Here is a 26,580-nt window from a genome sequence, read left to right on the forward strand (position 1 = left end):
TTTTTCCTAGGATTTCCGGAGCCTGGGGGAGTGTTCAGGATACTGTCCTCTCCCTTGCAAGCTCTCTGTTCTCCTGGGCCCAGCGCCCTCAGCTCCTGTGTACAGGCAGAAGGCCCAGAAACCCCAGTGGAGCTACCCCCCCCGCCCATCTGGAGGTGGCCACCACTCAGAGCCTATAAGTGTGTGGTCCTAGATATGCTGGCTTTTTCCAACAGGCTAGGGATCTGTATTTCTGCATGAGATTCTCTGATTTTTAAACGTTGGACACTAATTTAGAGCTGCAGTCTCTGCTGTAAAGTGTATGCATCATCTGGGGCGCCTGGCACGTTTCATGAACCTGGCGTGTCACCTTTGCATCAGGGCAAATGCTTAGATGGAGGGGGTCTCCTTCAAGCCCCCTCTGGGGGTTATGGATCTAGCCCAAGTCAGGTGGAGAGTGGACATAGCTGGACCTACAGCCCCAGACCCTCAGGGCCCTCTCCCACCTCCCACAGCCCTCAGTGAAGCCCCCATCCTTGGACAGGAGGACCCGCTTCAAACCTTATGCCTTGGAGAAAGCTAGGAAGGGTTATAGCTCTGAAGAGGTGAAAAGAGGTCTTACATTCTGCTCCCAGGGTGGTGCTATAAGAATGCTGGACATTGGATTGGATTCGCGTTTGCTGAGTGGTTGAGGCGACATTCACTTCCCCGTGGGGACTTTCCTCCGTGCTGGACGGAGATACTGAGTGAGACTTGAAAAGACATGGACACTAGATGGCTCCACCTCCCCCATGCTAAAGGCTGGGTGTTTGTCCGACTAGGCTTGCCACCCATTGCTGATTCTTCCTCCCTTTTCCCATCATTCATCCAGCGCTTACGGAGCACTTCCTGTTGCCCAGCGTGATGCTGAGGGCTGGGTTAGATGTTAAGGGGTAATTCAGAGCTCCTCCCCAGGGACTCTCTGTTAGAAAACGCATGTCACATTGTAGTGAGATAATCTCTGTACTAAACACATAGCCAGAGGGGAGAGGTCAAGGGAAGCTTGAAATATGGGGTGAATGTGAGTGATATTTTGCGATGGAGTTTGCTGGCAGGGAAGGGCATTCCAGACAGCTAGAACAGCTGGTGTCCAAACCAAAGTTTGTGCACAAATGTGTTTGGAGGATGGCAAAAAGTTGGTGTGGCTTCACTGAAGGGATACTTGAGAAGTGGCTTTAATAAGGTAGATGTGTATTTCTTTCTCTCTTAAAAGTCCAAGTGGTAGATGGCCCAGCAGTGCTGCCCCTATCCGCTTGTCCGAGGCACCCAGGTTTGCTCTGGTAACCCCCTAGGTGCTGCCTTTGCTTATACAGTTGAAGGCGGCTCCTCCAGCACCACCCCATCTCTGCATTTCGACAGTTGGATAGGGTCTGACTCGGAAGTTCTGTTTACATCCTGTTAACCAGGCATATGGACTGACCTTACTGCAAGGAAAGGTGGAAAATGTAGTTTTTAGCTGCGTGGCCACGTGCCCAGCCACACCTTCGGGGTGACTTTACCAAAAGAAAGAAGCAGAAATTGGATATCGGGAAGCAGTCAGTAGACTCTGTCTTGGGAAAGTGCGGGCTGAATCATGAAGCACTTTATAGGGAGCTGGGAGGTTTTTAAAGCAGGGCAATACTGTGATTTTAAAAGTGTCTTTCACAGATGGAGCCGGCATCCATGGGGCTGTTGTAATTGGAGAAGGGGAGGATGCTGAGCCTAAGTCCACCCGACTTGCCTGGGTGAGCCTGGCCTTCGATGGTTTGCCAGGCTGGGGGTCGGTGGGTTCCGGGCTGCTGTTGCTGTCGATCTGCCAGAAGCCATGGACCTTTCGGGGCCTGGGTTCACTCAGGAGGTGGATGCCCTTCATTTGAGACTTACCCGAGACTCCATGGTATAGCTTGTTAATAGTGTGAGCTGGAGCAGTGGAGAAATGATGACCGTAGAGAGCATTCAAAGGTTCCTTTCCTCCAGGTGAGGCCAGCAGTGCCCTTTCACGCACTGAGCTTGAGTAAGCGCCAGGGGTGGGGGTGGGTTGGCAGACAAGCTACTTCAGTTCTTGTCTCTACTTCCTACGCTCTGGAAGGAAAAATCATCCAGACACCTCCCTGATTTGTCAGTGTGTTTAGTTGGACACCTCTACCATACTTAGGAAATCTGTACCTGTTGAGAACGAAAACTTCCCGTTGAGAATAGCCTGGGAATCCCCCAGCATTTCTAGTGCTCTCGCCTGGGAGACGGGCAGCAGATGGCAGAGGGAAGGGCACAGCTCACAGTCAGACGGCTGAGGCTTCTCGTACACAACCTACCACTTATTTAGCCAGGTGACCTTGCCCTACAAGATATTCCACAGCTCCTGTGAATCAGCTTCCTCACCTATCAGTCAGAGCAAATATTAGCTACGTCGCGGGTTGCCGGGAGGGTCAGAGAATGCACTGAAGGCTCCTGGCCTGGTGCTTGGCACGGTGAAAGCACTCCGGGGGAATTCTCAAAGGCTCTCATATTATGTTTACCCAACCTCAGGCCTCAGATGTGTCTTCTCCATGTGGCAGAGGTGGTGTCCCGCTCCACAGGGGGTCCTTGGGGCCCCTAGCCCTGCAGCCAGGGTCCAGGAAAGCTCCCTGGGCAGTCTTTATAATCGTCTCCTAATTCTCTGGGCCTGCCACACAGCTGAAAACTTGTTGACGTTTACATGGCGGGTCACATTACGGAAAAATCAAACATTCGGAGTTTTTTAAAAAGGCTTTTTGACACAGCCTCACCTTTGGATACTTGATCTCGCTGGTCATCATACGCTTTGAGGAAAACGATACCTCTTGGGCACAAGGACCCACACTGTAAATATGTTGACCTTCAGCCCTGGGAACCTGGAAGGACAGGGGAGTCTCAGCGTTTGAGCAGCTGCCAGTGTGCTCACAAGTAACACGGTGTTCTTAGAAGGGATTTTATTTTTATTTTTTGGAGTCCGTTGCCTTTCCCACCACCAAATGGCAGTGACACCAGAAGATTCTAGCCTGTCGTGTGGGAGCGTCACGCAGGAATGTGTTGGTACCCTGCCCGTTCTCCTAGGGACAGGCTGGCGTGGGCTTTTGTGGAGCAGATCTATGGTTAGCCAAGAGATGCCATCGTTTGGGTGTCATCCCTCCTTGACCCTGTATCCCCTCAGCCAGATGCTCGTCATTTTATGGTTGTGAGGCCTCACCTCGAGATGAGCTTTGTGGGAACTTACTCCCCACTCGACTGTGAGACGAGGAAGTACTTCCTTAGTTAGGAGCTCAGCTGGAGCCTTTTGGAGGGTGTTTTGTCGTTGGTGGGAGATGATAAAGAGATATGAGACATCTTCTGCCTTGAGGTTGGGCTGCTGGCCCTGACCGAGGGGAGGGCATCTCTCTGTTCTCCGCAGACCTTTGCAGAGTGTCTGAGCAGCTCCAGCCTGGTGGGGGCTGGCTGAAATGCCAAGTGCGCTGGCTGTGACATTTCCCACATGCGGCAGAGAATGCTGAGCGTTCACATGTCCCCCTCCAGTCCCCAGAGCTCCAAGTAAAATTTGAGATGTCTTTACTTTCCACTTATAACTCCTTCTGCAAGCACTTGAAAAGCCATGTGGACTTCCTGAGTCGAAATGTCCTGCAGTGAAGCTTTATATGTTGAATTAAGTAAGAACGGGTAGCGTGGAGTGGTAGGAGGTTTGCGGGGGTGGGGGGGGGGTGGCTAGCAGGTGCTTTCCCTGGGCTCCTGCCCCAGAAGGGGGGAAGTTGGCCACTGAACGCTCTCTTTACCTGTGATTCCGTAATTTTTTTGGCCGCCGTGCAGCCTTCTTATTAAATACGAAGGAGATGGGGATTTTGGTAAGTCTCTGGCATAGCCCTTCTTCTGGGCAAAGGTGTCCACATTCTTCCTGAGGAAGACTGGTTAATACTGCCTGGTATGCTCAAAACACCATTCTGTCGGGGGAGAGGTGGTATTCGAGCTGTGCCTTGACGGAGGGCCACTTGTTGGTTTAATGGCTGGGAGCCCCATGAGGATACAAGCATTGCAAAGGCAGGACCATGACTGTTGCATTTTGCATCGTGTCTCCTGTGACTGTGGGACTCAGGATATAGTTGGATGGTGATGGATGGATGGATCGGTGGATGGAAGGAAATGCAGGAGGATGAACAGGTGAATGAATGAATCAAACAAAGGCAAAATCTTATCTATGTGGAGACACGGTTTGAATCGTGGCAGGAAGAAGTTTGGCATATTGGTGAAATTATAACTGGTTTGGCTTAATTGTAGAGTCATTGAGAGAATGGCCAGAGAAAGGGTTGGAAAGAAAGACTTAGCCCAAATGGTGAAAGCACAAGAAATTTGGCTTTACATCACAGAAAGTGGGCAGCTAAACAAGCAGGAACTATTTCAGGTAGGTCTGGCAGTAAGCATGCATAACTCCTAGTTTCAAGAGTAGAATTTAAATTGGAAAAGGATCTCTGATGTGGCCTCATCTGGCCTCTCTGTGCTGCGGGTAAGTAGCCAAGACACTGGCTGTAGGCCCCAGGGTTAGGTCACCAGCAGCGGCGGGGCCACCACCAGGTCGGGCTTTCATCTCTCCATCTTATCCCCTCCAGACGTGTGCAACAGCACTGACCTTCCGGAAGTTGAGATCATCAGCCTGCTGGAGGAGCAGCTGCCCCATTACAAGCTAAGAGCTGACACCATCTACGGTTATGACCACGACGACTGGCTTCATACCCCCCTCATTTCTCCGGATGCCAACATTGACCTCACGACCGAGCAGATTGAGGAGACGCTGAAGTACTTCCGTGAGTGATTCCCCTTTCTTGTGATGCCCTGTCCTCCTTAGCCACGGCCGCACGTGAGCGCTTGTCCTGGCCGCTGCATCTTGCAGCCTGCCATCTGTGGAAAGTACTTGAAGAAATGCGGCCGTGGGATTTAGCCCCATAAAAGGCCTTGACTTTGAGTCTTCTGGATAGAAATGTCAGAGTAGTGGGGACAAGGATGAGTTTTCCTTTAAACCAGCTTTCTCTTAACCATATTGAAGAATAGAAAATGCTCCCACGTTCGCAGGGCAGAAATGGAGTCACAGATATGGGGAACAAACGTATGGACACCAAGGGGGGGAAAGCGGGGCGGGGGCGGGCAGTGGTGGGATGAATTGGGAGATTGGGATTTACATATATACACTAATATGTATAAGATAGATAACTAATAAGAACCTGCTGTATAAAAATAAATAAATAAAATTCCAAAAACTAACTAAATAAAAGTTTACTAACAACAACAACAACAAAAAGATGGTAAAAAAAAAAAGAAAATGCTCCCAGGGACTTCCCTAGCCAGGGCCAAAAAAAAAAAAAATGCTCCCATTTCCTTCCATGTAAATCCTTAGAAACTTGTGTTGGGGAGGAGCTTGTCTGCATTTAAAACCCAAGGTATTGGGAATCTCTAGGCTGCTCAGTGTTTATAGGACATAGCCTGACATATCAAGGCTGCTGATTTCTGTGTGAAAGCCCACTAAGCTGGTTATTCAGGAGAGGCAAAATGTTGCTGCAGCCGCAAACTGGTCCTGCCGTGGGCTGCAGAGCTGACACCTGTTAGGGTGAGCAGTACACTAGGTGGGGCTTCTTTCAGTGTGTTTGTGATGACAAGGATGTGAAACTTGATTTTGCAGATCTGAAAAATATACGATAATTAAAAAGATTCATACCAGTGATATTGCTTTTTTGTTTTTAGATTGAGGTCTAGTTCATTTACAACATACCAATGATATCTCTGACGTTCACTCAAGATGTAATTTTGATGTAATTTTTCTCTTTAGAAATTCACGGCAGCCCTGTGAGATTGGGAAGACCAGTTCTCTCTTGTTTTGACCCTCCTGACTTAAAATTCAAGTTAATTTGAACCTAGTCTAAATTAGTGATGTCACTTTGAAAGTGACATCATTTACATATCCGTGTATCATCGTGTCACCTTTAAAAAAAAAAAGTGTACAGCAGTCCTGCTTCTACTTCGAGATAACTTGGTTCAAAACTGACTTATTCAAAATAAATAAATAAATAAATAAATAAAGTGGGGGGAAAAAGACCCAGCGTTTTGTGCATCTGTAAAGTTTTCTGTAATTATTTTTGCTAATACAAACCAATCTCCAATATTCTTGAATTTGTGAAATCATTAATAATAAACAAGTCGAACTTGCAAGTTTCTTCTTTAGCATGTATCTGGGCTATTTTCACATTTTTCTCTATTAGATATTAGTAAGGAAGGAATTTTGTTTAAATTGGCCTGTGTTTTTATACTTCATGCAAACCCTACAGTCTGTTTGTGAGCACTGCAGACGGTCAGTTTTGATAGGAGTAAAAATAGAATAGTCTACACCAGGGCAGATATGAAGCACATTAGACTTGAACTAATGGTCAAGTTGACGCTTCAGAACTTCCAGCGTATCTTGTAGCCTAGAGGAGGCTCATTACAAGTCACTTTTGTTTACTCACGGTATCTGTATGCCCAGGGACATGTGGTATTGTGTGGAAAACCGCGTCCTGGGTGACCTCCCTGGTAGGTTTTGTATTTGGTTTCTCCAGACTGCTTCACAGTAGAATTCACAGCAGAGTTATTTTTCCAGAAATCCCTGTGTGTTACTTACTCTTCCTTAACAGACCCTCCTATGATTCTGCAGGACTCCGCTTGGCCATTTCTGCTGAGGGAGGCTGCCGGGTCCCTCATACACACACTGATTAATCACTTACATTCACAGTATGATTGGAACACCACCCAAGGATAATACTTCACTGTTGTCAGAGACCTTTCATATGAATTGGCTCATCTCATCCCTGTAAAATGTCTACAGTTTGGGCCAGGCTGATTTTATTATCAAGGAAATTGAGGTGTGGAGGGCTCATAGTATTTATTCCGTAGCACTGATCTATAGCTTCTAACATCCTTTTAACAGTATACTTGAACAGACATTGTGGCTTGTTATTATTTGTTTGTTTGTTTTGCTTCTAGTGATATATTTAAAGGAGAGAGAGAAAAAAAATCCTGGTGGATTTGGCAGTGCATAACACAAATTATAATAAAATTAGAAAACCAAAATAAACATTGAGCAGAGATTCTGAAAGTTCTTAGAGCATGGTTGCCTTCAAGTCTAACCTTAATTCTGTATTTTTTCTGTGGTACGTGCGCTTAGAGCAAAGTGGGTATTTGCTAAATATCAATTAAGTGAATGATCAAGCATTAACTCTTAACTTAAATACAGCGCCCTCTAGAGCAGGGCTTTCAAACTGAGGTCCTGGGACCCCCAAAGGGTCTGTAGAGAGAAATTGGAGTTCTGTTAACTTGTAAAGGAAAAAAAATGACATCCTTAATTTCATAAACTTCTAACTGAAATGCAGCACTTACTTTCATTATGAACATAGACAAAACAAAGCACAGTGGTATTACCAGGGCCTGTGACTTTGCCACCAGTAGAAATCACAGATATTTTCATGTCATGCTACAGAAGAAGCAGATACAGAAGAAATAAGGTCTTTACTCATCACTGCTTTGAAATTACATTCGTTATTAGATGTGCTGATCTTGTTATTTAATGTGCATTGATAAAGAGGCACGTATATCGCAGACTTCTTTTTGAAGTTTTAATAACTGCATTGACATACAATTGGTTTCCTATGTAGTCCTTTGTATTTTATTTTACGTCTCTAAATCTTTCGTCTGAGGAGGGGTCTGTGAGCCTGGCCGGACTGGCCCAGGGGTCAGAGGAAGCAGAGGTTAGGAGCCCTGCTCTGTACCTGGTGTCCTTTTTGGATTTCATCTGTTTGTTTACACGTGTAACCCAGGACACGCCATGGTTCACACCACTGAGACTCACCAGCGTATTAAATCAGTTGTGAGGTGTGTGGGAAGACAACGTAAACCTTCCTTTCATTTTAGATTTATTTTCTGCATCAATCAGGGCAGTGGTTCTCTTTGGGAATCAGGGTAAGTGGTTCCCCAGGGGGTTCTGATATGCTCCCCCAGGTGAGAACCATTGGACAACAGGGTCACCTACACCATTGCTACACAGATCAGAGTGGACACCTTGGGTGGGATAAAACTCATCTCCCTTTCCTACATGTCATCCCCCAGAGGAGAGAAACGATGCTTTGCCTTTTAAATCTGGCCCTCACCTGGCTTGTTAAGAAGAGGCAAGAAAGCTTTGGGTTTCCACCTTTACCAGGTGGTAGAATGACCTTTTCAGAGAAATTTCAACAGTCAAGTGGATTTTCAGTCCTGTTGAGTCTGAGAAACACAGAAAATGAAAATGACCCACACAGCAAATGTACCCATAAATATGGAGCATTTAGGATTCGATGGTGCAACAGGAAGAAAGGATAGTCTTACTGTGTGCCAGGCACTGTTTTATTTTATTTAGTTATTTTTGGCTGTGTTGGGTCTTTGTGGCTGCACGCGGGCTTTCTCTAGTTGCGGCGCGCGGGCTTCTCGTTGTGGTGTCTTCTCTTGTTGCGGAGCACGGGCTGTCGGTGCGTGGGCTTCAGTAGTTGTGGTGTGTGGGCTCAGTAGTTGTGGGTTGCGGGCTCTAGAGCGCAGGCTCAGTAGTTGTGGCGCACGGGCTTAGTTGCTCCACGGCATGTGGGATCTTCCCGGACCAGGGCTCGAACACCTATCCCCTGCATCGGCAGGCGGACTCTCAACCACTGCGCCACCAAGGAAGCCTCCAGGCACTGTTTTTAATGCTTTACAAGTATCTCATTTAATTCTCACAGTGACCTCTGAATAAAATAGTCTTGCTCTCCCTATTCTACAGATGAGGATACTGAGGTTCAGGGAAGTTAAGGAGCTTGCCCCAAATCACACAGCTAGTAAGGTGGGGTGCTGAGTTTCAAACCTAGGTTGTCTGGTCTCACTTTATGTCTTAATTAGCCATTCTCTCAGAGAAGCTAAATAAGAAAAAAATTCTAGTTTAGGAATAAAACACATTTAGTAAACGTGAAGAAAGCAAACCCTCAGCTTTAGAATATGTCAGTAGCTTATTTATTTATAAAAATGTGTCTGACATATTCAAAATTCATTTTCTTTCACTCAAGGTCACGGTCCCAAGTGAAACTTAGCCTGATGTAGCTTAATTTCAAGATGAGGTTTCTTTCTTCCCTGTGATTTTTGCCCCTGTGTCCTGTGGTCTATAGGTTATGCTTCCCTGAACTCAAGTGGAGATGACTCTGTGTGCTGTAAATTTTTCTAGTCTCATAACATTTAGTGGACACCAGCCATGAGGGTTGCCGTGTTGGTATGTAGGTAGTTACGCCTCCTTCTGATTCCTTTTCTAAGAGCACTGCTTTTTGTTAACTTTTTGGTTAAGGAGCATTGGACGAGAGAAGAAATCTCTCTCTGTATCAAGTGCAAATGATCTGCTGACAACTTCACCTCTGAGTTTATCTGGAACAATCCTTTTCCTAAGAAGAGAAGGTTATGAAGCAAATAAGAGTTTCAAGATAGCATCTCACTGTTTGCTTTTGCTGTAAAGTATGATTAATGAATCAGTCAACAGGTATTTATTGAGTGCCTGTTATGTACCTATAATCTTTCATGAGCTTGACTTGTTTGAGTTTCAGCTGAGGTTTTCTGGCTAAGGAAGCAAAGACATCTGATTATTGATTTTCTTTCATTACCTAACCAGGGACTTTGCACCAGGTTGGGCCAACACAAGATGCCCTTGAGGCCTTCCGTTGGCATCCTGTACTGAGTTGTCTACCTTGCTTGTGTGGGAGGAGTGAATGGGGTCTGGGAACCTGCATGTTAAACCAGCTCTCCGTCCTATTTTAATTTTGTAACATTTAATTTAAACAACGGCAAAAAAATCAAAGGCCGTTGATCTAGTCCAACCATTATGGTACAGCCCATGTCCACTTCATGTTCGAATAGGCCAGAGTCCTCAGCCCAGTGCCTTGTATTAAGTAGGTGATTAATAAGTGCTTCTTAAATAAGAGAAAATGGAAAAGCATCTTCTTCAAATTAAAAACAAGTTTTTCTCCTTTCTTCTCTTTTTTTTGTAAAAACAAAGCAAAATTAAAAACAACGTACAGAATAGAAAGATCATTTTGTTTGTTGCCCCCTTCCAAAGATTGCCTTCATCTAACTAAAATTGTAAGTGAAACCAAAATAAAGGCACCGCAATATGCACTGAGCCTGTGCAAATTAAAGGGATCAATAACACACAATGCTGACCTTCTAAAGGGAGGGGTCAGAAGTTATATGAGATGGTGACCTAAGAGAAAACACTGTGTGCATGCGTGTGTGTGTGTGTTTGCAGGAGGGGTGCCACGTGGAGCACTGACAAACACTGTGGTAGGTGGGGTTGAAAGAAGGAAGGAAAGATAAAAGATGGGAGTCAGGGGAGGTTGTACAGGGCATGGAGAAGGGATCTAATCGCCAGAGAAAACATTTCATTATCATTTGCTAACAAAAATAATACTAAAATGTATACATTATAATATATTTATAAATAGTTGCCGTGAGTTTCTCTCACGTAAACGCCCACGTACTGGTTGTGTCCTTTCTGCTGCTCTCAAGACCTCAGGCAATTTTGTTTCCAGGTGAGGACCTGAGTGAGCCCTGGAATTGTGTCTTCTCCCCTCTCTTGCTCGCTCCTCCTGTGAGCGGGCTCTTCCTTGGGCCCATTTTCATTGCTTTTAGCTACACAGAGGCCTGCAGGGTCAAAGATGGAAGCAGAGAAGCTCTGGCTGCACCATCACTCCCCACATGTCAGCGACACGCGGTCAAGGCGCTGCCTCCCTGCCATTCCCCTCCAGGCGTGGGCCTGGGCACCAGGCGTCCGGGAGAATTGAAGGGGCTTATCTCTGAAGGTCCAAAACAGCCACATCCGTGCAGGGTACCGACCGGGACCAGGAGCCCTGGGCACAGTGTCTGGTGAGCAGGGCAGCCAGCTACTTATCCCAGTGAGCAGATTACCCGGTGACCCTTAGGCCTACTTTGTCACCTGCCACCTGCCAGCTTTCACTCTTTCTCATCATTCCAGATTCCAATGCTGATTTATCTTTGCTTTTTCTTTTAAGAACAGAAATGCTTGGCAAGCGATTCTGTACAGATTGACCGTTTTCCTTTTCATGTGAATCCAGCATGTCTAAGACAAAGTTGGAACGGACTCAGGTGGGAAATTGACATGACAGCTCAGCTTGTAGCCCATCCGCCCCTCCTGGGTGATGGGCTCAGGCCGTAGTGGTTCTGAGGTACGGTTTGTGTTCTGAGCTTCTGGTTTGTGTTTTGAACCCTGTGACGTCTGCTACATGACCTGCTGGTCCCAGGCGTGAGATGCCCCGTGCAGCCCTCCCAGGTTGCAGGAAGCAAACTTGGAACCGTGCAACATATCCGAACTCTGTTTCTTCTCTGTATCCTTCTCAGATGTATGAGTGATTTTAATGAGGACTGCATCCAGGCTGGGGTGCACTTGAGTCTGTAGGTCTCTGTTGGGTGCCGTCTCCTGCCTTTGTTCTGTCCCCACCTTCTTCCTGGAGGTGGGACGGGTGCCTGCTTTTCCTGTGCTTGAAATGAGGTGGAGATGGTTTGGGAGGGAGTAGTTGACAGCAAGCTGTTCGTTAGCAGCCTGCCTTCTGCCACGGAGCTCAGTGGCTGGTAGTGGCAGTGTTTTAAAAAATTAAGATCAGAAACTCATCTTAATTTGCAGTTATCTGCAAACTCATAACTGCATCAGTAGTAATTTAATCCAAAATTGTTAGCATTTAGTCATTTTTAAAATGGATTGAATAACTTAAAAATTCTTATATGTATATATATATGCATATGAGTCTATTAAATTGTGTATGTGTATATGAATACTTATGTGTTCACACAACTAATAATTAGAAACTCAGAAATTTTATTCAATTCTTTTACACATTTAACTTTGATTACAGGTTTATTTAATTAGAGTCTTCTTAACTTGGCAGACCAAATCTATTAGAGTCTCTTAAATGCTTACAAAAGACAATATATAACTAACTTTGCAGCCCAGGATCTGATCCTCCTCCTACCTGGGGGTAGTTGTGGCCACAACATGAGGTTTTTCTGTTCTTCTACCTACCTCCTCATTCCATATGCGGTTGGCTTATTCATAGCCACTCTACTTAGAGAAATGTTCATACAGTGCTTTATAAAAGGTATTAGTGCCAGAAAGAGAACAGTCATACACACCCGCCCTCCCCTACTTCTTAAGATGGATTAAAAATGTCTCTCTATTATTTTCCCCTTTCCCTAAGGCAATATATCAGTTGCCTTGTTCACTTGGTTGCCCTTTTTATTTTCATATTCATTGATGTTCGTGGCCTTTACAGACTCAACCCCTTTCCTTTAACTGTTATTAGCTATCTTTTCTTTTTGGTGTTCGAATTATCACAAGCGGGCTGGTGATGTCCTTTTAAGCAGGTGCCTATGCCTTATCACTTCTACCCCAGACCTTTTGGAATGGTCTTTTGCTTTTGTGCAACACGCTACTGCAGGCCTGTCTTGAATTTTCCTGCCCAAAGACGTGGAATCAGCAACTCTCCAAGGAGCTCTGTTAAGATTTAACCCAAATCTGGGCACCAGAATGTTGATGTGCTGGGGCTGGGTGGAATAGTGTCCTAGTTGGGCCGCTTTCTTGACAGAGCTGACAATACAGGCCTACCTCATTTTATTGTGCTTTGCAGCTAACTGCATTTTTTACAGATTGAAGGTTTTTTAACGAACAAATCTGTCAGCACCATTTTTCCAACAGCATTTGCTCACTTTGTGTGTCTGTGTCACATTTTGATAAATCTCTCAATATTTCAAAAGTTTAAATTATTATTATATTTGTTATGGTGATGTGATGAGCGATCTTTTTTTTTTTTTTTTGCGGTACGCGGGCCTCTCACCATTGTGGCCTCTCCCGTTGTGGAGCACAGGCTCAGCGGCCAGGGCTCACGGGCCCAGCCGCTCCGCGGCATGTGGGATCCTCCCAGACCGGGCACAAACCCATGTCCCCTGCATCGGTAGGCGGACTCTCAACCACTGCGCCACCAGGGAAGCCCGTGATGAGTGATCTTTGATGTTACAGTTGCCAAAAGATTACCACTTGCTGAAGGCTCAGATGATGGTTAGCATTTTTTTTAGCAATAAGTTATTTTTAAATTAAGGTATGTCCATATTTTTAAGACATAATGCTATTGCACACTTAATAGACTACAGTATAATACAAACATAACTTTTATATGCACTTTGAAACCAAAAATTTCATGTGACTTGCTTTATTGCGATATTTGGTTTATGAAAGTGGTGGTCTGGAACCAAAAACGCAGGATCTCTGAGGTATACCTATAGAATTTTTTTTAACATCACAAAAGACACATTGGTAATTTTAACTTAACTCTTACTCTCCTGATCATTTTTAATATCGTTCTTAAAAATATCTTTTCAATTTGTTTTCTCTGTGCGATGCCAACTTGAGTTATCTCCTTTAATTCTACCCCTTCTTTTTTTTTCTTTCAAATTTTATTTGTAAATACTCCTTGAATGTTTTCTCAATTATTTTTTTTCTTTTAAAGAGACAGCCTTTATTTTAAGGATTTTTACATTGAAGACTTCAAAAAGTGGTAGGTTTTTAGAACTTACTGACCCGTATTTAAAAGGAACTGTTGACAAAGATTCGCCAGAAATAATCTGAACAAACGGGAAAATACAGTTAATACTACTGAAACCTACTAAAATAATTCCAGGACATATGGTTTATCCGACATGACGATACCTCTAAATGCTGTCACTGATATGAAACTGACTGCTTCTTTTCTAAACGCACAGTGGTATAATTAACAATATTCAATCACTTCTGTTCTTTCCTGAATATATAAAAGTTAAAATACCAATTAAAAAACTAATATATTCTTCTCTTTAAATGTTTCTTACAGATACAATTTCAATATTGTCATTAAATAGTGGTGTGGTTTAAGCGATTTTTCATTCACAAGTCAAACAACAACCCACCCAAAGGGAACTGAGAGTCTATAGGCTCATAGTGCAAATAAAGAGTTCGCGGATGCAGCCACTGACCTTTCTAAAGTACAAAACGGATAAAATTCTTAGAGGATACATTCAGTAAGCTCTACTAAGCAGCTGGCCACAGAACTAGAACATTTGATCATTTTCCTGGTGATTTCAGTGGGACTCCAGATGTTTCCAAACTCAACTTGAACTCTCATCTTAGGTTTTGTATTTTGCTTTTCCAGTTTCGCTAATGACAAACATGATTCAAATTCCTGAAGTATTCATTGTAGTCAAGGGCATATCCTACAACAGACTTGTCTGGAATTTCAAATCCAACAAAGTCTGGTCTATATCCAGCACTTCGAGGGGTCCTTTTCACCAGCAAGCTTGCAGCCTTGACCATCTTTGGATTATGCTGCTTGACCAAGGAAAGCAAGGTTTGCATTGTTTTGCCAGTGTCAATTATATCGTCAACTGTCAAGACATTCTTCCCAGTTAAAGTTGAGAGATCATCTCCACCAATTACTTTTATGTCACCTGTTGACTAGTCATTACAGGAGCTCTTCAGTCTGATGAAATCTACAGTCATAGGTCTAGATCTATCACTGTTTCTGTTCATTTGATGTTATCCAGCAGGTCAACAAAGAATTTATAGCCCCCCTTGAGCACACAGAGGGAGGGCCACGATGTGATGGCCTCCCATCTCCTTCATCACATCTCGAGCCAGCCGTTCCACCCTGTCCATAATTAGTCCATGAGGAATAAAAACCTTTTCCAAATCCTCAGCATACTGATTAGGTCTACAGAATAAATCTAGGTCATAACCTGGTGCATCATCGCTAATCACGACGCTGGGACTGCGGGTCGCCGTAACGGAGCCGGCTGGCGTGCGGGCTGAGGGCCGTCTGGGGAGGAGAAGCCGGCGGCTGGCCGAGCAGGAGGCGGCGGCGCGGCGGGAGGCGTTGGGAAAGCAGAGCGGCCCGCCCCAGCGCTCCAGCCGCCGCTGCTCAGAGCCCAGGCCTGTTTTCTCAATTATAAACAGAAAAGGCTTTGGAGGTGGTTGGTGCCCGGTTTGGATTCAGTTGCTCTTGGTTTTTGCTGAGTGATCCTGGTCAAGTGAGTTCAACTTTCTGAGCCCCCTTTCCTTGTCTGCCCAGTGAGGGGGTATTAGGTAGCAGGGGTCTGAGGCGTGAGTGAGCTGTAAAGGGCTGTTGTCTGATGTGCAGTCAGCATTTCTTAAATAGTGTTGTGTGAACATGAGGGTGAGTGAGGGGGTCTTCTCTGAGGCTGCTCCTGGGACCAGTCCCGATTCCTGATCCTCCTGGGGTGGGGCAGTGATGGGGGGGAGCCCAGGAACATCGGAGGAGGAGGTGCTTTTTCAGCTGCAGTAAGCCTGGGCCAAGGAAGGGCTGTAACTCTCTCGAGTCTTGGGAATGTTGGAGGAAAGTGGATTTGAAGGCAGAGAAACCTGTATTTTAACCTCGGAACCATCTCTGCAGAGTTGTGGATGGATTACTGCATCCTTCTGAGCCTATCACATGGCAGTTTTGGTATAGAGGTTCAATTTAAAATTTGCTCAAGGCCCATAAAGTTCACCCATAAATGATGCTGTTTCCTTATTCATACACATTCTGCTTTCTTTCGCATTTTCTAAGAAAGTAAATTGGGAGACTTCCCTCGTGGCTCAGTGGTTAAGAATCTGCCTGCCAATGCAGGGGACACATGTTCCATCCCTGGTCTGGGAAGATCCCACATGCTGCGAAGCAGCTTAGCCCGTGCGCCACAACTACTGAGCCTGCGCTCTAGAGCCCACGAGCCACAACTACTGAAGCCCGTGCGCCTAGAGCCCGTGCTCCGCAACAAGAGAAGCCACCGCAATGTGAAGCCCGCGCACCGCAACGAAGAGTAGCCCACGCTCGCTGCAACTAGGGAAAGCCCGCGTGCAGCAGCAAAGACCCAACGCAGCCCCCCAAAATAAATAATTAATTAATTAAAAAAAAATCAATTGGGTATATGCAGTCTTCGGATTTGATGTAAGTTGTGTTCAGTAATTTGTAAATGGCCTCACCCCACCCCCAGATTGCCACGTCTGCTCATTACTTTGAACTCAATGCCTTCTAATGAATTATGCTGGGAAAAGCTAATAAATGACGTTTCTACCTCGTTTCCCTAATTACAGCTTAGAAAATTGTACTCTCTTTTTAATTGCTCATACTGGCTTGTTTCCTTTTTTAAGGAATTAGAGTGATGAAGATGATCCCAACTAACATTTATCGCAAACTCACTTTGTCCCAAGGCACTGTGCTAAGTGCTCTGCCATGCATTAATTAATTAACGCCTCGCCCCATCTATGCGGCAGGTATAGTCACCCCATTGAGCAGATAAGACTCAGGTGTCTAAGAAGTCACAGAGACGGGAAATGAGGATCCTGGACCAAACTTCAGGCCGCCCAACTCCAGAAGCTCCGCTCTTAGCTATGAAGCTAAACTGCCTGCCATTAGTTGACCATCCATCCATCCATTGATTTTTTGCTTTTATGGTGATATGGGATGAATAAAATATTTTTGAAACTTGTAGCACTGTGAGGTAAATGGGCCCAGCCTTTGTTTAAGGGGTTTCTAACTGCACCTAACTTTTCTATGATGCTTTGTGGAGTTTGCATTTCCTGTTCCTTTATTACATCTTCATTTTGAAAATTAATATTGGACTCTCCCCGCCCCGAATATTGGATTGAACTTGTTGAACATGCTGATTTTGAGGAACCTGTTAACTGTTGATCGGTTTATTTATGAGGCCTATAATCATCTTTTTAGAAACACCTTAGGGAACTTTAAAAAAATAAAGTCTCGGAAAACCTTAGGACACCAGCCTCAGCTCACCTGTCATGAGGAATGACATCTGAGAGGTCGCCTAGTGGTTTGCTGTGGGGCTCTTGAGACGTGCCATCATTGCCAGGAAGAGACATGATAAGGACCAAAGGGAGAGAGGAGATATGTTCAGATAATGGGGGCAGTTACAGCAGGAATTAAAATCATTGGCTGCTGACTTTAATTAGGTGAATGTCCTAGAAAATTTTAAATGTGTATCCAAGTTAGGGTCTGAGGAGGGCGCGCACACACACACACACACACACACACACACACACTTATATAGTTTTCCTCTAAATTTTCTACCAGACACACAGACAGACAGGCAGATACACACACACACACACACACACACACACACACACACACACACACACACACACACACACACACACACACACTGTAAAATCTACCCCCCACCCCAATCTGTCTATTCCATTGAAGAGTCTTGCCATCCAGTGTAGTCTGGGGACCAGCAGCACTGCTATTATGTGGGCGCTTGTTAGAAATGCAGAATCTTGGGCCCAACTGCAGACCTGCTGCCTCAGAATCTGCACTTCAGCAAGAGCTCCAGGTAATTCATGCTCGTTAAAGCCTGGGAAGCCCTGCCCTAGAGGGATGCCTTTTCCTCCAAGTTCATTCACTGAGGTATCATATGCCATTGGAAGGATAAAGGGAAATTGTCCCCGTTTGGTCACCGTGGAAGGAAAGAAGCTTGCCCTCCCAGTGGTGGTTGAAGAGTCCTTTTATTATTACTCGTTCACAAATTATACAGTCTTGAGTAGAAAGTGAAGAGGAAAACTGAATCAAGGCCACACTTGTTGCTGTTGCCACCAACAGATGGTTACAGTACCTGGCTAACAGGCTGGTGAGGTTCTGTAGGTAGTTCTGCTTTAGGGCAGTGGTTTTCCGAGGGAGAGTTTGCTCCCAAGGGTCATTCGGCAGCATCTGGAGACATTTTTGGATGTCACATCTACAGAGAGAGAGGGTGGTGCTTCTGGCACCTAAATGGGTAGAGGCCAGGATGCTGCTAGAGCCGGACAGCGCCCCGCAACAAAGAATTATCTGACCCTAAATGTCAGTAGTGCTGTGGTTGAGAAACCCTGCTTTGGGGAGTGAGTTTAACTTATAGGAGGTCTAAAATCTGTTTAATTATCCCATTACTCATTTAAAAGAAATATCTCAAACATGCCAAACACTTAGGACTCATAAATGTTAACTTCACTTTTTTTTTTAATAAATAAAACGTTACCGATGCATTTATAAGTACAGATTCAAAGTCCCATTCCTTCACTCTTTCCCCAGAGGGAACCACCTTCCTGAGGGTGGGCTGTTTCCTTCGGGTGTGTATTTTTGTACCTTGATTACACATATGAATGTCCATGAAAACAGCCTATTGTATTGCACGGGCCCCTTTGTAATGGCCTTCTCCTCTATTTGTATGTTGCAGGCTCTTTTTCTAGGAGTTTGAGCAAAGGCATGAGCAGAGAACAGGACTGTATCTAAATGAAAATGTTTCCATTTTCTGAGTATTTTACACTTCCTTTAGGTGGTCGTTAAAATTTTTAAGAAAACATGCTTAATGTTTAAAATCAGGTTGAGGAAAGAAGTAATGGTTGCAGATTTTTAAAGGTGGCCTTTTCAAATGCAGATTCTGTAGTGACCCAGAATTAAGCAAATAAACTTGTGCTGACATTTGTTGGAGGGTACGATGGTGGTAAGGTCCCTGGTGCTGCCCCCCTTTTCCACCTGCACCCTCCTTTCTGCCAGCGCGGCACCTCTCAGCCCCTGCTCCCAGCATCCTTGGAAGACATTTCCTCCATCTCTGCATCATTTTTCAGAGCCGGCCTGTTTCTATGGCAACTGTGAGATTGAAAGATGAGCGGGAGCGGGAGGCGAGGCTGGAGTGAGACCTCAGGGTGGTGGTGTGTGTCCCTGACGTCACCTTCTGTGCTTCTGGATAGGACGATTCTGGCTACTCCCATTCAGGGCTGCTGGCTGGTGCCGCTTTATTAGCGGGGCTGCCAGGGTCTCTGATAGCTCTGCAAATTGCCTTTCTTTCTGCTCCTCCGACCCTCCACAATTTTTCTTTTCACTACCCCTTTTCTGTTTTGGCTCCAGACTGTCATTAAGAATGCACAGCTTAATTCTGGCGTGTTTTGGGACGCTCTTCTGCCCAGTGTTTTGGAAGGGTGGGGAGGCATGGCAGCGTTTCACTTGACGTCGATGGCGCCGTGAAGTGCATTCTCTCCTCTGCAAGAATACTGACTATGCAGAAATTTATCGAAGCGGATTATTATGAACTAGACTGGTATTATGAAGAATGCTCGGACGGTAATTATGACTCCTGCAGAACAGAGCGGGGATGTGTAGGGCCATTGTCTCCTTCGGGGGAGGGGGTGTCCTGGAATCTTCCTGGGGAGACGGGAAGAAGGAGGGCCACGGGACCAGCACCGCATGGCTCTGACCCTTGCGAAGGCATGGTGGAGGAGACAGCAGGTGGGCAGGGCTCGTGATTGTGGGAGGCTCCTTGGCAGTTTGGAGGTGGTGTTGGTGTGTGATGGGCTTGTGAACATCACACTTCAGTGGGATTGGATTCTCTCTGGGGTGATGCGCACGTGTGTGTGTGTGTGTGTGTGTGTGTTTGTGTGTGCGCGCGCGCAAGTGGAGATGTGGTCCTCGTTAGGGTTCAGGGACTAGTGTCTTCAGGAAGTGGTCCTCTGCCCTGGGAGAATCCACCCTTTTCTGAGCCCAGACTTGGGGGCACAGGGGAGGCTGGAGAAAAGGCAGAAGCAGCCTCCCACCTGGCAGACAAGTCAAATGAATTTTCCTTGTGGGCTCCCAGAGATGGGGGTGGGAGATGTTGGGAGGGGCTGGAAGAGCCTGTATCCTCCGCTGTGTGTGCAGGGAGGGTGTGGCACATTCCAGAGGAGACTGGGTGGAGTTTATGTGGCTGGATCGGCCTCAGGAGGTTCTAGGCATCAGGAAATTGCACTGAGGTGCATTCTCAGGCTACAGGGGAGGAGCCTCGGGCTCCTGTGCTGTTCGCGTCAAAGTCTATATGACACAGTTAACCTGTCGTCTTTAATTTCTTTTTTAAAGTGACTCAATCTATGCCTTTACGTAGACACACACAAAAAGGACACAATTAATATATATATACTTAGAGGGTCCATTCCCCCAGTGATGATACGTTCCCAGCCTCACACGAGCCAGTAATAGGTAAGGTAACTATCTGGTTTTTAATTGAATCTGGAGTTTCAGTCTCTCTAACATGACTACATTTGATTAACCTGAATGATGTAACAGGCTGGGACCTGACCTCATTAGTAAGCTAAGAACTACATAATTACCTCGTTATCTGCTGATTTGTGCCTTGACTATGGGCTGCAGGAAAAGGGCCAAGAGCCTTTCTTAGTGGGGGTGAATGGATATTTAAATGTGCTGAGAAACTTCCCTAGCTGAGCCCCACCATCCCCAAGCATTAGATGAAGACCTTGCCATGTTGAGTCCCTGTGCGTCTTTAAACATCCTGAGTAATGATGATGGTGGGCAACTCCCAGGGTCGTGAGGGGAAAAGATGACTCAGTTTTTTTCTCTTTTGGGTATATTATTCTTGAAGCAAGTTCCCATCCTATTACCCAACTCCAGGAGGCAATTATAGGGGTGCTTCTTTTCAGAATCCATCATTGACCTCTTGAAGTTTTCTTGGTGATTTGTGACTCGCTGAACCCTCCATAACTTTTTAAAGTATGGACCACAGGATCACGGAGCATTGGTTACAGCAGAGGGCCTGTCTCACAGCCCGGGGATGCACTGGGTGTGGCCATGGCTCCCACGGAGCCATCCTGGAAGTGAGGGAGGAAGGTTTCTTACTGTCTTGACCCAATTGCGACACCGTCCAGCTCTGTTTACACCCTTGTCTGAGGAAATGAAGCCAGTCACTCTCGGTGGTTAATCTGAAGGGTGAGAGGAGGCCTGCTCTTATCTGAGTGTCTATCGGAAGGATTTTCTTACCCAGCCATTTCTCAGTTGAGTCTTTTGGCCCCGAGGCAGCCAGATCTCTCTTCTTCCAGCAGAAAAGGAAAATGGAAGAAGAGGCAGCTCATCTGTCCAAGGGTAAATAAATGTTGATTGCAATTACTGTCGGAATTATGTTGAGTAAAATACTTGCCTTTATCCTCCATCCCAATTTAGATGAAGCAGAGAAGCCCACTGGGACGGAATTTACTGTGGCAACTGACATTTTCGTAATCCCCGTTACATTTCGTTTTAAAGATAGTTAAGGAAAGCAGGGAATTAAAGGAATGGAAGCTCAGAACTAATCTGGTTTAGGAAACCCCACAAAAGGGGGTGGAATTCAAGAATATGCTAATGTTGTCGTTACTTGTTTATACGTGTCTAACTAGGGTTCTTTCGGCAGGTTAGTCTGGAAACGAAGGCAATTTGCCTTTGTGTTTATGCATCTTTAAAATTGCAAATCAGTCTTTGAGTAACCCTTTCATCTCCTGGTCCTGAACTTCCTGGTGAGGAGGCCAGGTAGGAGTTAGACACACAGCGTTGCTTTGTCTCTCTTATTATTTGCCATTCGAATCTTTAGTGAGGGAAGCTTCTAGGGAACTTTCCATACTAATAACAAAAGATAAGTCATATGTTTTGAAAAAGATGCAAAATCATCATTTATGTCAGAGTTACCGACTCGCACTTAAATTGCAGGGTGAGCACCGAAAAAGTAATACATATGGGTGGGAATATAGATTGCAGGATGATTAGAGACCCCTCTTTTAAAGGTGGAATTAAGAAATGGCTGCTTTTCTCTTTCCTCTTTGAGGTTTAGGAGAGCTTTATTCAGTCCACTGATTGTATCCTTCCCCCTTAATCAGTTTTAGTTGTGGAGTCTAATACTCTGTGTCCCCCACTACCGCCCAAACAAGGGGTATGGGGCAGGGGCTTAGAATAGTAGGAAATTGGAGGGGTTGATTGCCCAATACCTTAAGGTAATTTTTAGAGGTTTGAAATAGCTAGCGATCAACAGAGTACAGCAGTGGTCTTTGCAGAATTTTCACACATGTACTCAGTGTTTACCATTTAAACTCTAGCATCAGAAAGAGTGGATATAGGTATATGTATAACTGAGTCACTTTGCTGTACACCTGAAACTAACACAACACTGTAAATCAACTCTACTCCAATAAAAATGAAAAAAACAACAACAACAACTGTAGCGTCAAACAGGGTCCTGGTTACCTACGTTGGCTGTGTCCCACCTCTCATTGCAGGAACCTCTAAAAGCTGGCAAATAATGGCAATCATTCGCTTATTAAAAAAGCAAATTCCCAGACTAACTCCAGACCAGGAGAGGCCCTGAGAAATCTGAATCTTTAGTGCACGCTTTCGGTGATTCCTTACATCAGGTGTGTTTGGGAAACTATGCCAGTGTGAGTGGAGACCATTCCTGGGCACAGGGGTCTGGAAGATAATTCTTTATGTCTGTCACGAAATCCTATGTTGTTTCTTGGCTACACTGGTCACTTAAAAAAAGTATGCTTATAAAGAGTGTGAGGCTTTTTTAATTTTCACAAAGGCTTGGGTTCAATTATATATGTCCCTAAGTTAAAGAAATGGAGTGCACTTTTTTTTTTAAAAGAAGATGTTGGGGGTAGGAGTTTATTAATTAATTTATTTATTTTTGCTGTGTTGGGTCTTCGTTTCTGTGCGTGGGCTTTCTCTAGTTGTGGCAAGCGGGGTCACTCTTCATCGTGGTGCGAGGGCCTCTCACTATCGCGGCCTCTCGTTGTGGAGCACAGGCTCCAGACGCGCAGGCTCAGTAGTTGTGGCTCACGGGCCTAGTTGCTCCGCGGCACGTGGGATCCTCCCCGACCAGGGCTCGAACCCGTGTCCCCTGCATTAGCAGGCAGATTCTCAACCACTGCACCACCAGGGAAGCCCTGGAGTGCACTTTTGTAGTTATTCTAGAAATAGGTAGAATGCCAGAAAAGAGTGCTGGCCTGGAGTCTGCCTTTGGGGCCTGTTTTGCATTCTGCATGGCTGTGTGGTGTTAAAAAGCAAAACTCAACGGATAAATATAAAGATCAAATTGGCTTTCTTCAGCGATTCATGAATTGAGCAGCATCCCGTCTAGCAAGTAGAAAGGATCTCTGAGGAGCTGTATAAAATGGAAGGCTTTTATAGACAGATGGGAGCAGGGACAGGGAAAAAGCAGATTATCTCTCTTTCTTTGGGGGATGGATGGGGTCTATCGGGCAGATTACCTCATTACTGCTGACCGGGAAATTCCAGACGGACTGGTTAAGACTCCATTCCTGGGAGAGGCTGAAACTGCGTTTAGGTCAGGTATTAAGTCTTGGTTGGCTGCCCTGGGGCTTAGCACGAGCAACTCCATTTGGGGCCTGTTGTTTCTTTTTACCAGTGGTTGGGTACATCCTGGGACCCCAGTGAACCTCTGTCAACCCAGCTTTCTTATCTGGCAAATGGGGGTAACTACGTTGGCCAGAACCATCGCGAAGGAGGGTAATGCGTGTAAATAAAGTAAAAACTCTTTGTGATCGGCTAAGTGCCAGGCCAGTGCTTAATTTTATTTTTTCAGAAATAATACTAGTTATTAAGTTCTTTTTAAAAATCCCTTTCAAAAGGTAATTGGTATTTTGAACAAGGTATAGTATCTTGGGAATTCCCTGGGGGTCCAGCGGTTAGGACTCCACGCTTTCATGCTGAGGACGCAGGTCCAGTCCCTGGTCGGGGAACTAAGATCCCACAAGCTGTGCAGCGCAGCCAGAAAAAAAAACAGGTGTAGTATCTTGACCACCTGTTTCTTGCTGCAATCTCTTTTGTAATCATCCACCGTCGTGTCCCCTTTTACAACATTATAGGTTTGAATGTCACAGCAGGAGGTGGTCTAATTCATACTGGTTTTATAAATGGGGACACTCAGGCAGATTGCGCAGTGGTTGTTTTTAGGACTTCTTATTCCATAATGAAAATCCACAGCATGACACACACGTGGCACGGGTGCTGTTCCCGGACTGCAGTGACCTCTAAAATATCACCCAGGCTCAGGGTGGCTGGTTTGCGAGCGAAGTTTTGTCAGAGGTATTTTAAGCATTAATTGAAAAACTGTTACTAGGCTTTTGAGATGCTTTTCTAACTTTCCTGCACTTGTGTTCAGACATGTAAACAGGCCCCATTTTTCATGTGTGTTTATTGTGGGACGCACCATTGGAGGTAGAGGCTGACTTTCCCTTTCCAACTCAGCAGTCTTCTGAATGGCTGTTAAGATGATTTAAAAAAAAAAAAAAAAAAGAACTAAATGTAAATGTATGACGTAGCTGTACATTTTTATCAGCAACTTTGGTAAAGCAGAGATAACGTCCTCCCTCAGATGTAGAAGCGGAGGACTAGAGGACTGGTGAGAGGGCCAGAGGGAGCTTAGAGCCCAAGTTTTCAGAGCTTTGTGTTTCTCATTTATTTTTTTTAAATAGCATAAGTAAGGGCCTTGGAGAAGTGACCCTCAGTGACGGGCCACCCTGCTCTGTACAGGCAGAGACGTAAAAGGACAGGGAGGCTCGTGGAGAGGAGCAGAATGCATGGGATACAGAGGGGAAGGAGACTCTTGACAGAGGGTGAGGGGGGTCAGCGGGAACAGGTTGCAGGGGAAAAGCAGGCCAAGCTGGCTGAGGAACATCAAGTTCATGTCTGAAGACGAGGGGCATCCTTGGGCGTGCCTGTCCAGTGGGACTTTCTGTGATGATGGAAACGTTCTGTGCTGTCCAGTTTGGTAGCCACTAGCCCCGTGTGGCTATGGAGCATCTGAAATGTGGCTACTGCCACTGAATTTTGGATTTTATTTAATTTTAATCAATAGAGATTTCAATGTAAATAGCCCTAGTGGCTCGTGACCACTCTCTGGGCAGCGGAGGGTGGACTTCTGTGGGGTGTGCAGAATAAATCTGGAGAGGACACTCGCAGGAAGAGCTCCCTCTGATTGGAGGGAGGCGAGTGACACTTGCCTTCTGTGGCCTTGAACGTTCCCGGACGTGGGTCAGAACCCGTGCCCTGCCCCCCTGCTCTGGGCCACGGCTCTAGTCCTTACTTCTGGGACAGCACACACTGTAGCTGCTTGACTGTCCGGGGTGAGCTGGGCCACCCTCAGCTCCACCTCCCATGTCCATGTCCCATGGTCCATCCATCCCCTGGCACAGGGATTCCCGGGCTTTCGTGCTGGCCTTTAGGGGTCTGTTCTGCTTTGACTTTTGGAAAACTGTTCTCTCAGAGAAGGTACACTTTGTCCCATCTCTGCCTTTAACCTTGAAGTGAATGCAGATGGGGATGAGGTTGGAGAATTCCCTCACACCCCTGCAGAGGGAGGGAGGGAAGGAGGAAGGGTTTGAGGTGGGGAGTACCCTGAAGAATGAGAGAAATGGGGTGACATGGGGAGGCTAGGATGGTCTTGTGTTCACAATGCCATGTCCTAAATTTATCTTTTAATTTACATGTATATATATTTTAATTATATAATATATAGAGACTTGAACATCATTTGCTAAAGGTAGCCTAGAATTGAGTTAAAAGATGAGTATAACCAACTGGTTATGAGTAAAATCACTTAAAAGTATTTTCAAATATATGAAATCAGCTTTTTTTTTCATTTATATATACTACAGCCCCTCCCACTAGCCTGCACATCTTATAGTCAATCTGATACTCGCCGAATGAATAATGCACAAAGTGGAGCTTCCTCCCTCCCTCCCTCCCCTCCCAGAGCTTCAGACTCACTCTCCTTTGCATTGAGTTAACAAGCCCCAATCGTTAAAGAACGATTTTTTTCCCCTGAGTGTCTGCCTTTATAAACATTGTATTTAAGGCTTATGAAGATTTTCAAAATGTGATTTTGAACTCCCTGCTACTGAATTTCTACTGACCCTACTTTTTTTTTTTTTTTTTTGTGGTACGCGGGCCTCTCACTGTTGTGGCCTCTCCCGTTGTGGAGCACAGGCTCCAGACGTGCAGGCTCAGCGGCCATGGCTCACAGGCCCAGCCGCTCCGCGGCATGTGGGATCCTCCCGGACCGGGGCACGAACCCGTGTCCCCTGCATCGGCAGGCGGACTCTCAACCACTGCGCCACCAGGGAAGCCCTGACCCTACTTTTTACAAAGAACACATTTTTATCATCCTAAAATGTAGCAATCATTTTCAGGTTCCAGAAAAGTAACCTGGCAACGAGTATGTCTCTAGGTGTTAATTTCTTAATAAAATCTTTATTCTATTCTGGTTTTGTATTTATAGACACTGGTCTGTGGTCTTCTGTTGGTTTTTATGGAGGTAGCGATTCAGTTTAGCAGACATTTTTAGCCGACTTAGCAGGATCTGCAGCCCTAAGGATTTAAAGATGGATGAGACCTAGTTCCTGAACTTGTGCAGAGAATTCTTGCTGACGATCTGGCCTCTGCTAGAGGCCCCCTTGGTTACCTGAGGGAGGTGACTGGGCAGAGAGGTGGTTTAGGTCTGCTGGTATAGCTTTTAGGAGCAGGGAGACGTGCCACAGTGTAGCGGGGAGGTGGCTGAAGCCCAGGAATTGTAGAATGTGCCATGATTCTCTGAGACACCATTGCTTCGGGCCACCTTTCAGTGCGTTTGATGGAAGGAGCTGCCATTTCACTGTTACAGGCAAAATCAAACAGTGTA

General features: G+C 45.6%; 1 protein-coding gene and 1 pseudogene across 19 annotated transcripts in view; one reads left to right on the forward strand and one right to left on the reverse strand.

Annotated features, from left to right (window-relative positions):
• Positions 1-26,580, forward strand: part of TRAK1 (trafficking kinesin protein 1) — a 162,791-nt gene that overhangs the window by 80,260 nt on the left and 55,951 nt on the right. For 15 of the 19 annotated variants that reach the window (XM_033402003.2, XM_049715238.1, XM_033402002.2 and 12 more), the window contains one exon: positions 4,608-4,802. Coding sequence is in view for 13 of the 19 variants with exons in the window: in XM_033401995.2 (XP_033257886.1) it covers positions 4,608-4,802 (195 nt within the window). In the remaining 6 variants the exon portion in view is untranslated. Of the gene's footprint in view, positions 1-4,607; positions 4,803-18,892; positions 19,212-20,819; positions 20,997-26,580 lie in introns of those variants that run through there. The other 4 variants (XM_033401998.2, XM_033401999.2, XM_004277867.3 and 1 more) reach the window with 3 other exon arrangements.
• On the reverse strand, positions 14,227-16,896 carry LOC105748409 (hypoxanthine-guanine phosphoribosyltransferase-like; annotated as a pseudogene).

The sequence above is a fragment of the Orcinus orca genome, chromosome 10 (genome assembly GCF_937001465.1).
Source record: "Orcinus orca chromosome 10, mOrcOrc1.1, whole genome shotgun sequence".
In the NCBI taxonomy this organism is placed as follows: Eukaryota; Metazoa; Chordata; class Mammalia; order Artiodactyla; family Delphinidae; genus Orcinus; species Orcinus orca.